The sequence below is a fragment of the Heteronotia binoei genome, chromosome 13 (genome assembly GCF_032191835.1).
Source record: "Heteronotia binoei isolate CCM8104 ecotype False Entrance Well chromosome 13, APGP_CSIRO_Hbin_v1, whole genome shotgun sequence".
Taxonomy (NCBI): domain Eukaryota; kingdom Metazoa; phylum Chordata; class Lepidosauria; order Squamata; family Gekkonidae; genus Heteronotia; species Heteronotia binoei.
The window spans coordinates 70,529,466-70,541,906 of NC_083235.1; the positions used below are offsets into that span (position 1 = coordinate 70,529,466).

Sequence of the window (12,441 nt, forward strand, 5' to 3'; positions counted from 1 at the left end):
CCAAAGAGCGCTGAGGTCAGCTGGGAAGAACTTGCTGACTATCCCCGGGCCGAGAGAGGTAAAGCTTCAGAGCACCCGGGATCGGGCTTTCTCGGTTATGGCTCCACACCTATGGAACCAGCTTCCAGAGGATCTGCGGGCCCTGCGGGAATTTGAACAGTTCCGCAGGGCCTGCAAGACCACCCTGTTCCGATTGGCCTTCACCGATTAATGGAAACTGCTAGGGAAACCTATACGATAGCACCAGTATATTAATTTTAAAGATTTTATTGATTTTAGAGTTTTAGTAGAATTTTAATTGATGTGTTAATTAGTTATGTTTAAATACTTTGTAAACTAATGCATTGATTATGTTGTTAGCCGCCCTGAGCCTGCTTTGGCGGGGAGGGCGGGATACAAATAAAATTGACTTGACTTGACAGTCTCCTGAAGAACCAGAGAAGCAAGGTAAAGATATAGGGCTGAAGCACAGACCAGGAACTGGATTGTGTGCCTGGTGGCCCAAGGCCTCCCCTCTACTAAAGAAATTCTAGAACAGACAGATAAGTCATCACAGATAAGTCATCACAGGCCCCAGTACTCATTATGATTAGCAGAACTGACTCAAGCTTGTGGGAGCAACCATACATGGAAACTCCCTATATAAGGCTGGATCTAGGGTGGGATTAACTTGCTTGCAACCCTGACAATCCTACCGGTTATCTGCCTTGCTTTAAGGTCTTGGAACCTTGCTACCTGACCTTAGACTACTTTTGGACTGTGATTCTGGACTGAACCCCGGACATTAACTTTAAGCTGGAACCCCAGAATCCTTGCTGAGAGGCCTCTGGTGGCCTGGAATGTACTGCACCCTGGTGGCCAGGACAGGAACAGACCAAGGGAACTGTAGAGAAATGCACTCTGCTTTGGACTGCATCACACCATTGAGGGTTTTGGGGACTACAAAACCCCCACATTCATTCTAAGAAGTTTCTCTGTTGACGCAAGGCCAGGAAATAGGAGAAAGGTTAATGGTCTCAAGCACACCCATCCCATTGATGGGTCTCATAGGCACCAAGTACTTGGTTTCTAGGTAGCAAAGAACAATCAAGGGCCATCTCACTCCTTGAAAGGAATGTGATAGCTATCGGATAAGAAAGACCCAGGGATGCCAAATGCAAGAGTGCATCTCTTCCTGGAAAGATCAGGAAGAGAAGAATTGACTTGCGAGGAGATGGAGTTAGAGTGGTAATAAATTCCCTGGTACTTTCATCTGGCAATGCCATGGAGAAAGAAACTCTTGTACCTGGGCTGTCTTGTTGGGGGTCGTTACCACACTGAGCTAAAAAAAGGCAGGCAGCGCAAACTCAGACTTGAAAGTAATGACTGACTGATAGAACACTCTGACTATAACAGTAAAAAGGCTACTGTAGAATAAGAGTCACAGTAAGAGAAAGGACAGAGTACATGTATGCACCTTTTATTTTCGTAGAATCACAGAGTTGGAAGGGGCCATACAGACCAACTAGTCCAACCCCCTGCTCCATGCAGGATCAGCCTAAACATCTTTGACAAATAATCATCCAGCTGTGTTTTGAAGACTGCCAATGAAGGGAGCTCACCACCTTCCTAGGCAGCTGCTTCCACCTCTGAACTACTCTGACTGTAAAAAATTTCCTCTAATATTCAGCTGGTACTTTTCTGCTTGTAATTTGAGCCCATTGCTTCGGGTCCTAACCTCAGCGGCCAAATGGAACAGCTCCTTGCCCTCCTCTAAATGACAGCCTTTCAAATATTTAAAGAGAGCAATCATGTCCCCCCCCCCCCTTCTGTAACCTTATTTGACTTGTTGCTGTGCAGTGTATGTGTGTTAACATTTTATTTTTAATAAATTCCTTATTTTGAATACTGGAAATTTGTTCTTTGAACCACTGTAAGCCTTAGAAATAAAAAGAGCTCCAGGAAAGGGGGGCAACTGGTCAATAGATCATTAGATCTCTCAGAATGTGCAAGTGCTGCAAACAATCCCTGTGAAAGCTAGTGGGAGTGGGGAGAAGAAGAAAGAGTAGGAGTTGGATTTATAACCTGCCCTTTACTCATAGTCTCAGAGCGACTTACAATCTCCTTCCCTTCTTCTCCCCACAACAGACACCCTGTGAGATAGGTGGGGCTCACAGAGTTCTGAGAGAATTGCTCTTAAGAGATCAGCTCTGAGAGAACTGTGACTGACCCAAGGTCACCCAGCTGGCTGATTGCGGAAGTGTGAGGAATCAAACCTGGTTCTCCAGATTAGAGTCCACCACTCTTGACCACTACACCAAACTGGATCCCAAGATATTTGGGCACTAGGAGAGGCTTTAAACAACCGTGCTAGGAGTCCTGGCTCTCTTAATTGCTAATACTCAACTGACCAGCTGCTGGCAGAGGAAATATAACAGGGTAGTGAGAAATCCCTCTGGGAGTTGGGTGGGATAGGGTGTGCCACTGGGTGAAGACTGGGGAGAGCTGCTGCGTACCCTTGACCTCTCAAGGGACATTAAGTAGAATGGCGCTCAAGGCTCAACAGGGCATTATTGTAACAGCAATACTACCTTCCAGAAGCAGCAAGCACAGAAGTTTTTCTGCACATGCACCTACACATTACTTATGGCAATCTACCCACTGAGAGCAAGTACCTAGCTGAATGAAGGTGGTCTCAGGGTCCCAATCACTGATATATCTAAAGAATGAATGAACCCTCAGCAGAACCACAGCTGGTCAGAGTTAATAAAACAGGGAGCTAGATGAAACTCTGGTCTAACTTGGTTATGAGGCGACTCCATATGTTCAAGACTGAGCTAATACTACATACTTATAAAGTATTACAAGGCTTGCTTTTCTACTGCAAACTGCAATGGTTTCAACTGGAGACCTCCCTTCTGGATACTGAACCTAAAGTTAAAATGCTTAGTTAGAAGGCCATCAGGATAGAAGATGAAGGTAATTTCATAGCATTTTCTCCAAGGGGCAGCCTTCCTTGAGTCTCTTTTACAAGAAGAGCAAGCAACACACTGGGCAAGGGGCTAGGATTTCAATAGAATCATATTGGAGAACTTTTCCTGACTGAAGGCAGGGAGAATATTCAAAGTTTTGCCTTCTTACACAAGTATGTTTGACACACACACACACACACACACACAAATAAACAGTCTGCCAAATGCATTAGGGTACTGAATACCCTTTTGTAAGTATCTTATTCCTCAAGTGAGAAGGCTGAAAGAGCAAAAAGTTGGTAAAATCTAATGATTAAATTATTTATGTACATATAGGGGAAGCAAACTATTTAAGTATCAAAATATCATTTTGCTATCATGATATCAGAAATTGGTTTGTGACACTGTCCACTCTCCATATGAAAAGTGGGCATATAATGCCATGCCTTCCAAAGGATGACTATTATTTTAAAAGATGGGGCAAGAACAAAATCTCACCTACAAGACATGATACTTAAGATTCTCGGCACACAATTAGGATGGTTTGGTCACAGATGTATAGATACTGCTAACCCAGCTGTGAGTAGTACATTAGGCATAATTAACGGGCATTATTTTGACGACTGTGTACAATGAACATAGACACACCCAAACAGCACATTCCATCAAATACCTCTTTTATCCACCACAAAATCCCCAGGGCAAAACTCATTGTTATCCAAGTGATGGACGGGAAACAGCTCATTGGAACGAATGTTTTTCTCCACGGTGCCGTCCTGCCACATCACATCAGCTGAAGTCATTGTGGTCACCACTTCTACAGCAACCCTATGACCCAAAATATATAACAAATTACTGAAGAAGCCTCTCACAGCAAGCAGAAAAGAACACACTTGTGCGACAGTAAACCTTCCCCTTAATGTTGGGGCCAAAGAAAAATTAATCATACGACAGCAAACCTCACCTTAAGGAGAAAGCAGATCAATGGAACATATGATTAAGACCACCAGACCACTAGCACAGAGCATGCCATGCCAAAGCTAGATCTTAAAATTACAGTACTTACTCCTATAAGAGTGTGGGTATCATATTCCTGAAACAATCCTGCTTATATATAGCCAGACTCCCAGGCCTGAATTTTTTTTAGTGATTTTTTGAAAACCCCCCAAAAATACACAGACATCTTTATTCATGTAGTGGTGGCAGAAAGAGGAGATACTATTGAAAGTTATATTCCCTTCACTCAGAACATGATATTCAGTTGCTTGTAATGCTCAACTTCAATAAGGCACCATATATTACATCGCTCCCTGGTCCTGATGGATATCTGAATGAGAACATTCTCTTCCCCTTGCTTATCTTCTGCAGCAGCTGGCCAGATAATGAATGAGAAGAGCACCCCTCCTTCTGGGTGACTCAGATCCTGTTCTACAGTGTCCAAGGGTAACTGTGCACCCTTGGTAAAATAGTTCCTAGGACATCAGGCATCCTGAAACTGCATTACATAAGGCATCCGGGGACATCAGGCATCCTGAAACTGCATTACATAAGGCATCCGGAGTGCTAGTACAGTACCTGGGCCATTGAATGGGAAGGCTGGGTAGGGAGAAAACGCCCTCTTTGTCCTACTCCCAAACCATCAGCTGGTCACATCCTGTCAGTGCAGTGGCAGCAAGCTGGGCTAGGATTTGTGAGGAGGGCTTTAGGACTCCTATGGTGTTTCCAATGTTGCCTTTTTAACAATAGTAAGAAAAACAGGTTGCTTACCTGTAACTTATGATCTTTGAGTGGACATCTGTGCAGTCACATGCTGGGTACTCTCCCTGCACTGTACTTTTCATTGGAAATCTCTAGAGTTTAGATTTGGGGTGGACTTTCCTTCAGCTCTGGGGAGCAGGCACTGATTGCACATGCCTGGAGCTGAGCGAAACCCCACCATCCACCTCAGTTCTTTCCTTACACCACTAGGAAAGCCCAGGACAGAAGGTAAGAAAAAGGAGAATGTCAGCAGTGGGGAAGGAAGGGTGGGCACGTGTAACTGCACAGATAACCTTCTTTGTGGTCTCTGTGCAGGCCACACACTGGGTGACTAGTGAGCTGCTGTATCAAGAATGGAGGGTGCTGGCAGAGATAACCCAAGAAAGAAACAACAGGGACCATTAGAGATAAACCAGTATGGTTACAGCAAGACACAAACACATAACAGGCAGTTTTGAACATATGAAGCTGCCTTCTACTGAATCAGACCCTTGGTCCATCAAAGTCAGTATTGTCTTCTCAGACTGGCAGCGGCTCTCCAGGGTCTCAAGCTGAGGTTTTTCACACCTATTTGCCTGGACCCTTTTTGGAGATGCCAGGGATTGAACCTGGGACCTTCTGCTTCCCAAGCAGATGCTCTACCACTGAGCCAGCGTCCCTCCCCTAATATGAACATATGAAGCTGCCTTCTACTGAATCAGACCCTCGGTCCATCAAAGTCAGTATTGTCTTCTCAGATTGGCAGCGGCTCTCCAGGGTCTCAAGCTGAGGTTTTTCACACCTATTTGCCTGGACCCTTTTTTGGAGATGCCGGGGATTGAACCTGGGACCTTCTGCTTCCCAAGCAGATGCTCTACCACTGAGCTACTGTCCCTCATAAGTTTTGTTATGCATGCGGTGTCACTATTACATATTCACAGACATATCATTACTGTGGGTTTGTCTGTGTGTGTTTTTTAACACAGAATAATAAAAAAAAAACCCACTGCAACACCCATTGTTATGGCCTTTATGAGCCTGCATCGGCGGGGAGGGCGGGATATAAATTAAAATTATTATTATTGGCTATATACAATAAATATAACTGCTCTGTTCACTGCAACACATCAACAACGAAAAATGGACTTTAAGACAGCTTGGCCAAAAGCCACACCTTTATGAGCGTGGACATCAAGGGCATAATGGGAAGCAAAAGTGGATGGTTTGCACCATATGGCAGCTGCACAAATATCCTCCAAGGATACTCCAGCCCAGGAGGCCAAAGATGTGGACAGAGCCCTCGTACAATGAGCTCAGGGTAAGGATGGGAAACGGTTACCCAATAACTTATAACATAAGGCAACAACCAAACAGATCCATTTTGACAAGCTTTAGGAAGAAATGGGTTTACTCTTGGTTACCCAGAATATGAAATAAACAGGTGAGAGTTCTGCCTAAAATCTTTAGCATGATCAATGTAAAAAGACAGCACCCTTCTAACATCCAAAGCATGTAAGATCAATTGTCCCTCATCAGTTGGATGAGGGAAGAAAACAGGCAATATCACAGGTTGTGATACATGAAAGGAGGAAACAACCTTGGGTAAGAAAGAAGGATCTGTCCACAACACCACCTTTTCAGGATGGAAGATAGTATATTGTGAGTCAACACGTAGGGCACAAAGTTCACTCACCTGACAGGCAGAAGTCAAAGTGACCAGTAGCAACATTTTCCAGGTCAGCAAATGCAGGGAACAGGTGGCCAAAAGTTCAAATGCCTTGGCTACTAACAGAGAGAACCAACAACAGACTCCATGCAGGGACAAAGTTCCATCGGGGGGGGTGCACAAGTTGAGGAGGCCTTTCAGAAAGAACTTCATCAGACTTCCGGGCTTTGGTCATGGAGGACTGAGCTGCTTCTCAGCTGAGGAGCAGACCAGAGCCTCTGTTCTGGGCAAAGAAGGTGATTTCAACACCTGCTGCCTACTTCTTCCAGGCAGGGAGAAGGCCAAGACATGCTTAGAAAATTCTGAGAGGATTTACTTTGGCCGACGAGGAATTCCAGTGGGGTTCCTTTTTGGCTTTGAAGAGTCCCCGGAGAAGAATTGCATTCCAATGTCTACAGAGGATTTCTGTGGTCATTAAATTGACTTACGGATTCAAAGCTTCTTTGGACTGATTAACATCTATCTTTGAAAAAGAGCAGTGTTCGGAAGGATAGCAGCTTTTAAGGTAAAAGATTTTTATGTATCACTGCGGGACTAATATAAGACTAATTTAAAACCAAATCAAAGGTCTGGATCCAACTACGTCATCTTAAATTAAGGAAGATAAAGGAGGGGGCAATTTTGGGACTTTTGTAATTGGAGAAATAAGGTTAAAAGAGGAAAAACAAACTTTGTTTTGAATACCTGTGGTTGGGTCAGACAGCCCCCTCTGAAATAGAACGGCTGACTTGGTGAAGACGTCACAGGAAATGGCGTCATAGAAACATCGCAAGACTTCTTAACCATCTAAAATGAGACTTCGTGGCAAGAAAGGAAGGAAGAAGCCATTAAGAGAAGGGAAAATTGTAAGCCTCCCAGCCCTCTCTAGGACTATAAATCATAGAGAAGTGCCGGTGGCCATTAAAAGGAGGTCAAAATTTTAAAAATTATTTAAAAGAAAACGGGACTTTAAAAATTAGTGGAGCCGGCAGATATCATCATTAGAAGGTCAAGTCAGTGTGCGTTTGCAATAAAAAAGGCCAACGCCATGCTGGGAATTATTAGGAAGGGAATTGAAAACAAATCAGCCAGTATCATAATGCCCCTGTATAAATCGATGGTGCGGTCTCATTTGGAGTACTGTGTGCAGTTCTGGTCGCCGCACCTCAAAAAGGATATTATAGCATTGGAGAAAGTCCAGAAAGGGGCAACTAGAATGATTAAAGGGCTGGAGCACTTTCCCTATGAAGAAAGGTTGAAACACTTGGGGCTCTTTAGCTTGGAGAAACGTCGACTGCGGGGTGACATGATAGAGGTTTACAAGATAATGCATGGGATGGAGAAAGTAGAGAAAGAAGTACTTTTCTCCCTTTCTCACAATACAAGAACTCTTGGGCATTCGATGAAATTGCTGAGCAGACAGGTTAAAACGGATAAAAGGAAGTACTTCTTCACCCAAAGGGTGATTAACATGTGGAATTCACTGCCACAGGAGGTGGTGACGGCCACAAGTATAGCCACCTTCAAGAGGGGTTTAGATAAAAATATGGAGCACAGGTCCATCAGTGGCTATTAGCCACAGTGTGTGTGTATATATAAAATTTTTTGCCACTGTGTGACATAGAGTGTTGGACTGAATGGGCCGTTGGCCTGATCCAACATGGCTTCTCTTATGTTCTTATGAAATCTATTGGAATATATGTTTTGAATCAAGTTTGATGCAGCCCAGGAGAAAAAAGGAAAAACTTTTTAAAAGGGACAGAAAAGCTGTGGACACCATTTTGAAGAAATTTAAACTTTAAAAAATTAATATCTGGACTTAGGAGCCTCAGGGAACGGTGATTTTGGGCTCATATAAAAGGGCATGGCCCGATCTACAAGATCGTGCTACTGAAAATTAAATCCGTGAGGTCAACTTTGGAGCCTATTTAAGCAATGGGAAGGCAGTGATGCCTGTGCAAAAATCAGGAGCAAAGCAGATTCAAACGAGGTCTGGGTCACTTGAAGAAGCTAAAATGGCTAAATGGCAGGAGGCAATTGATGCTATGGAGGCAAGATTGGTAAAATAATAAAAGAAACATTAACAGAAAGTAAGAAGGAAATAAAAAAAGACATTGAAGATCTCAGAAAAGACTTTCAAGCAGCGTTAAAGAACGTTCAGGAGATGGAAGAAAAGGTGAAAGGCCAAGATATAAGAACGGATACAGTGGATTCCACTATTCGCAAAATGCAGGAGAAAGCACTGCTACAAGACTGCAAACTAATGGAAAATCAGATATGGCTGAGAGGAGTGCCTGAATCTGCTGAGACTGACTTAAGGACATATATAATAAAAAACATTGCTGAATTCTTGGATGAAGACCCAGATGAAACCAGAAACAGGAGGTAAATTCTTCTTTCAAATAAATGAAAAAGAGGACACTCAATTTCAAATTGTGTGGGATACATATAAAGCGGTAATGAGGGGCATTTTAATTACATTGAAGATAAAAGAGCCAAAATAAGCAAATAATGGACATTCAGAAAAAAACTGGAAATAAGGAGAAGAAGCTAAAAAAGCGACCTAGGAAAAAGAAAATTATAAGGGAGATTACAATATTACAAAGCCAATTGAGACATTTGTTGAATAAAGAAGTGGAATGGAATTTAAAAAGACTGCAACAGAAATCTTTAGAAGGATGAATAAACCTGGAAAATATTTGGCCTGGCAAATGAAAAATAAAAAAAGGGAGAATAAAGTTATTAATAAAATTGTATTGGGAGAAAAGGACATTGTTGATCAGGAAGGAATTAAAAGAGAATTTTATAAATATCATGCCAAGCTATTTAAAAGTCAAAAGGTGGATAGAAAAAAAAATGATGTATATTTACAGAAAATTAAAGTAAATCCCTTAACAGAAAATATGGAGAAGGTATTAAATGAACCAATTGAAAAAGGAGAAATAGAGGCGATGATTAATGCAATGAAATTAGGGAAAGCACCCGGTCAAGATGGTTTTACGGCAAAATTCTATAAAGTCCTCGCGGAGGCGCTATTACCAAAACTTCAGAAATTGATGAATACTATAAGAATAGATGGGAAAATTCCTAACACATGGAAAGAAGCAGTAATTTCGTTGATACCGAAAGAAAACAGAGACGCTACGAATGTTAAAAACTACAGACCAATTTCATTACTTAACAATGATTACGAAATATATGCTAGAATTTTAGCAGAACACCTTAAACAGCGTTTGAACAATTTTATCAAAGAGCAAGCAGGATTTCTTCCCAGGAGGCAAATTAGAGATAATATCAGAACAGTTATAGACATTATTGAATATTATGAGAAACATCCTGAAAAAGAAGTAGCATTATTTTTTGCAGACGCGGAGAAAGCATTTGATAATGTGCATTGGGACTTTATATTTGCAGTGATGGCGAAACTGAGATTGGGAGAAGACTTCATAAGAATGGTGAAGGCGATATATACTGAACAACATGCAAGGCTCCGTGTAAATGCAGATTTGACGGAAAAAATGACAATTAGTAATGGAACAAGACAAGGTTGCCCTCTATCTCCACTAATATTTATAATGACTTTAGAGGTTTTGCTAATGCAAATTCAAGAAGACAAAGAGATAGAGGGACTGAAGTTGAAAGGTTTTTCTTATAAATACAGAGCGTTTGCAGATGATGTAATGTTTATAAATGAAAATCCCACTCATGTAACACCATTGTTGCTTCTTAAGATACAAGAATATGGAGAACTGGCAGGTTTTTATATAAAGAAAAGTCAAAAATTTTGTGTAAAAATATGTCAAAAAGTAAACAGGAAGAGTTACAGAGGTTAACAGAGTGTGAAGTTACCTCTAAAGTAAAATATCTAGGTGTGGAAGTAACAACAAAAAATCTTGATCTGTACAAAAATAACTATGAGAAGCTTTGGTGTAAGATTGATGGAGATTTGATAAAATGGAATAAGTTGAATTCGTCTATGCTGGGCAGAATTTCTGCAATCAAGATGAATGTCTTACCAAGAATTATGTTCTTGTTTCAAACAATTCCAATAGTGAAAGATAACAAACAATTTGATAAATGGCAAAGGAAACTTTCAGAATTTGTATGGGCCGGGAAAAAAACAAGAATTAAAATGAAAATCTTGACTGATGCGAAAGAAAGGGGAGGATTTCAATTGCCTAATTTAAAGTTGTATCATGATGCAATATGCCTGGTGTGGATTAAGGAATGGATGACATTACTAAATAGAAAATTACTAGCATTAGAAGGTCATGGAAATGTTTTTGGCTGGCATGCTTACATGTACTATGGGGAAAACAAGATGGATGGGTTTTTTCGCATCATTATATAAGAAGCAACCTATTAAGTACTTAAATAAATAAAACAGAATTGGAAAGAATGCTGTTTGGCGAAAAGGAAAAATTGATTTCAAGAACTTATAAATTATTATTTAAATGATCTACGGAAGATGAAGTAGTTAAATCTCAAATGATAAAGTGGGCGATACACATAAATAAGGAAATACAGATGGAATCATGGGAATACTTATGGAAGAACTCTATGAAAATATCGACATGTTACAATATTAAAGAAAATTGTTTTAAAATGTTATATAGGTGATATGACACCTAAGAAACTGGCAAAAATGAACAATCAGGTGTCAAACAGATGTTGGAAATGTAAAAAATAAGAAGGATCTTTCTACCATATGTGGTGGACCTGTGAAAAGGCGAAACAATTTTGGCAAATGATTCAGCAAGAGATTTCGAAAATTTTTGGTTATAATATCAAGAAGGCACAAGACATTTTTCTGTTGGGATTATAAATGGAAAAATTTCCAAAACAAGATAGAACGATACTTTGGGATATGCTTTCAGCTGCTTGGACATTATATGCACAGATGTGGAAGCAAGACAAAATACCAGAAAAGTGGGAATGGACTCTAAAAGTTATGCATTGGAGTGAAATGGACACGCTTACAAGAATCTTAAAAGAACATGATTTAGAGAAGTTTAAAAATGAGAGGATAAAATTTCAAAATTATGTTGAAAAACAATAGAATGTTAAGGGACACTTGGTGATCTTTGACAATGATTAAACTCTAAAGGAATGTTAAATGGATTATAGTAAAAAAGCAAGACTATGGGAACTTATTTTTTTTTTGGGGGGTGACAAGATTAAAGGACTACTATGAAGATGGATTATAGTTATAAAAACAGGTTTCCTACCTGTAACTGATGATCTTCGAGTGGTCATCTGTGCAGTCACACTGATGGGATATAGGCGCCCGCGCCGATCTCGATCGGTATTCTTGAAAGCTGCGGATTTCCGCGCCCCAGGCCCAGTGCGCATGCGCAGAAGCCCCACCGCGCATGCTCACAGGGACCGGAGCGGACATCCCGCCAGTTCCTTCTGACCGCTGCGTAAGCCCTTAGAGATGGACCGGCAGCGGAGGGGAAGGAGGGCGGGTAGTGTGACTGCACAGATGACCACTCGAAGATCATCAGTTACAGGTAGGAAACCTGTTTATCTTCTTCGTGGTCTCTGTGCATCACACTGATGGGAGATTAGCAAGCCAGAGTCCTACCTGGAGGAGGGTGCAACGGTCCATCAGCGAGAAACCTCTTGAAGCACCGCACGGCCCACTGATACACGTCTACGCCAGTCCAGGTCCAACGCATAATGGCTCACAAACGTATGCGAGGAGGACCAAGTGGCAGCATCACAAATGTCTTTCAGTGGTATTCCTCTCATAAAGGCTGCCGAGGTCGCTAGGGCTCTAGTGGAATGAGCTCTAACCTGTCTTGGCAGGGGTTGTTTGTTCAACAGGTAGCACAGTTTTATAGTCTCAGTTATCCACTTCGAGATCCGCTGTGGCGAAACTCTCACACCTTGCGACGTTGTGGAATATGAGACAAAGAGTCTAGGGTCCTTACGTTCAGGCCTTACTCTATGTAAGTAAAACGAGAGTGCCCTCTTTACATCTAGTGTATGGAGTCTCCTTTCCGACTCCGTACTTGGATTAGGAAAGTACGTGGGTAGGTAAAT

General features: G+C 41.6%; 1 protein-coding gene across 1 annotated transcript in view; it reads right to left on the reverse strand.

The window, feature by feature from the left end:
- The window catches only part of UBE2O (ubiquitin conjugating enzyme E2 O), a 149,267-nt gene that overhangs the window by 31,469 nt on the left and 105,357 nt on the right, over positions 1-12,441 (reverse strand). Inside the window, exon 10 of the mRNA XM_060253506.1 lies at positions 3,625-3,779. Coding sequence (XP_060109489.1) covers positions 3,625-3,779 — 155 coding nt within the window. The remainder of the gene's footprint in view (positions 1-3,624; positions 3,780-12,441) is intronic.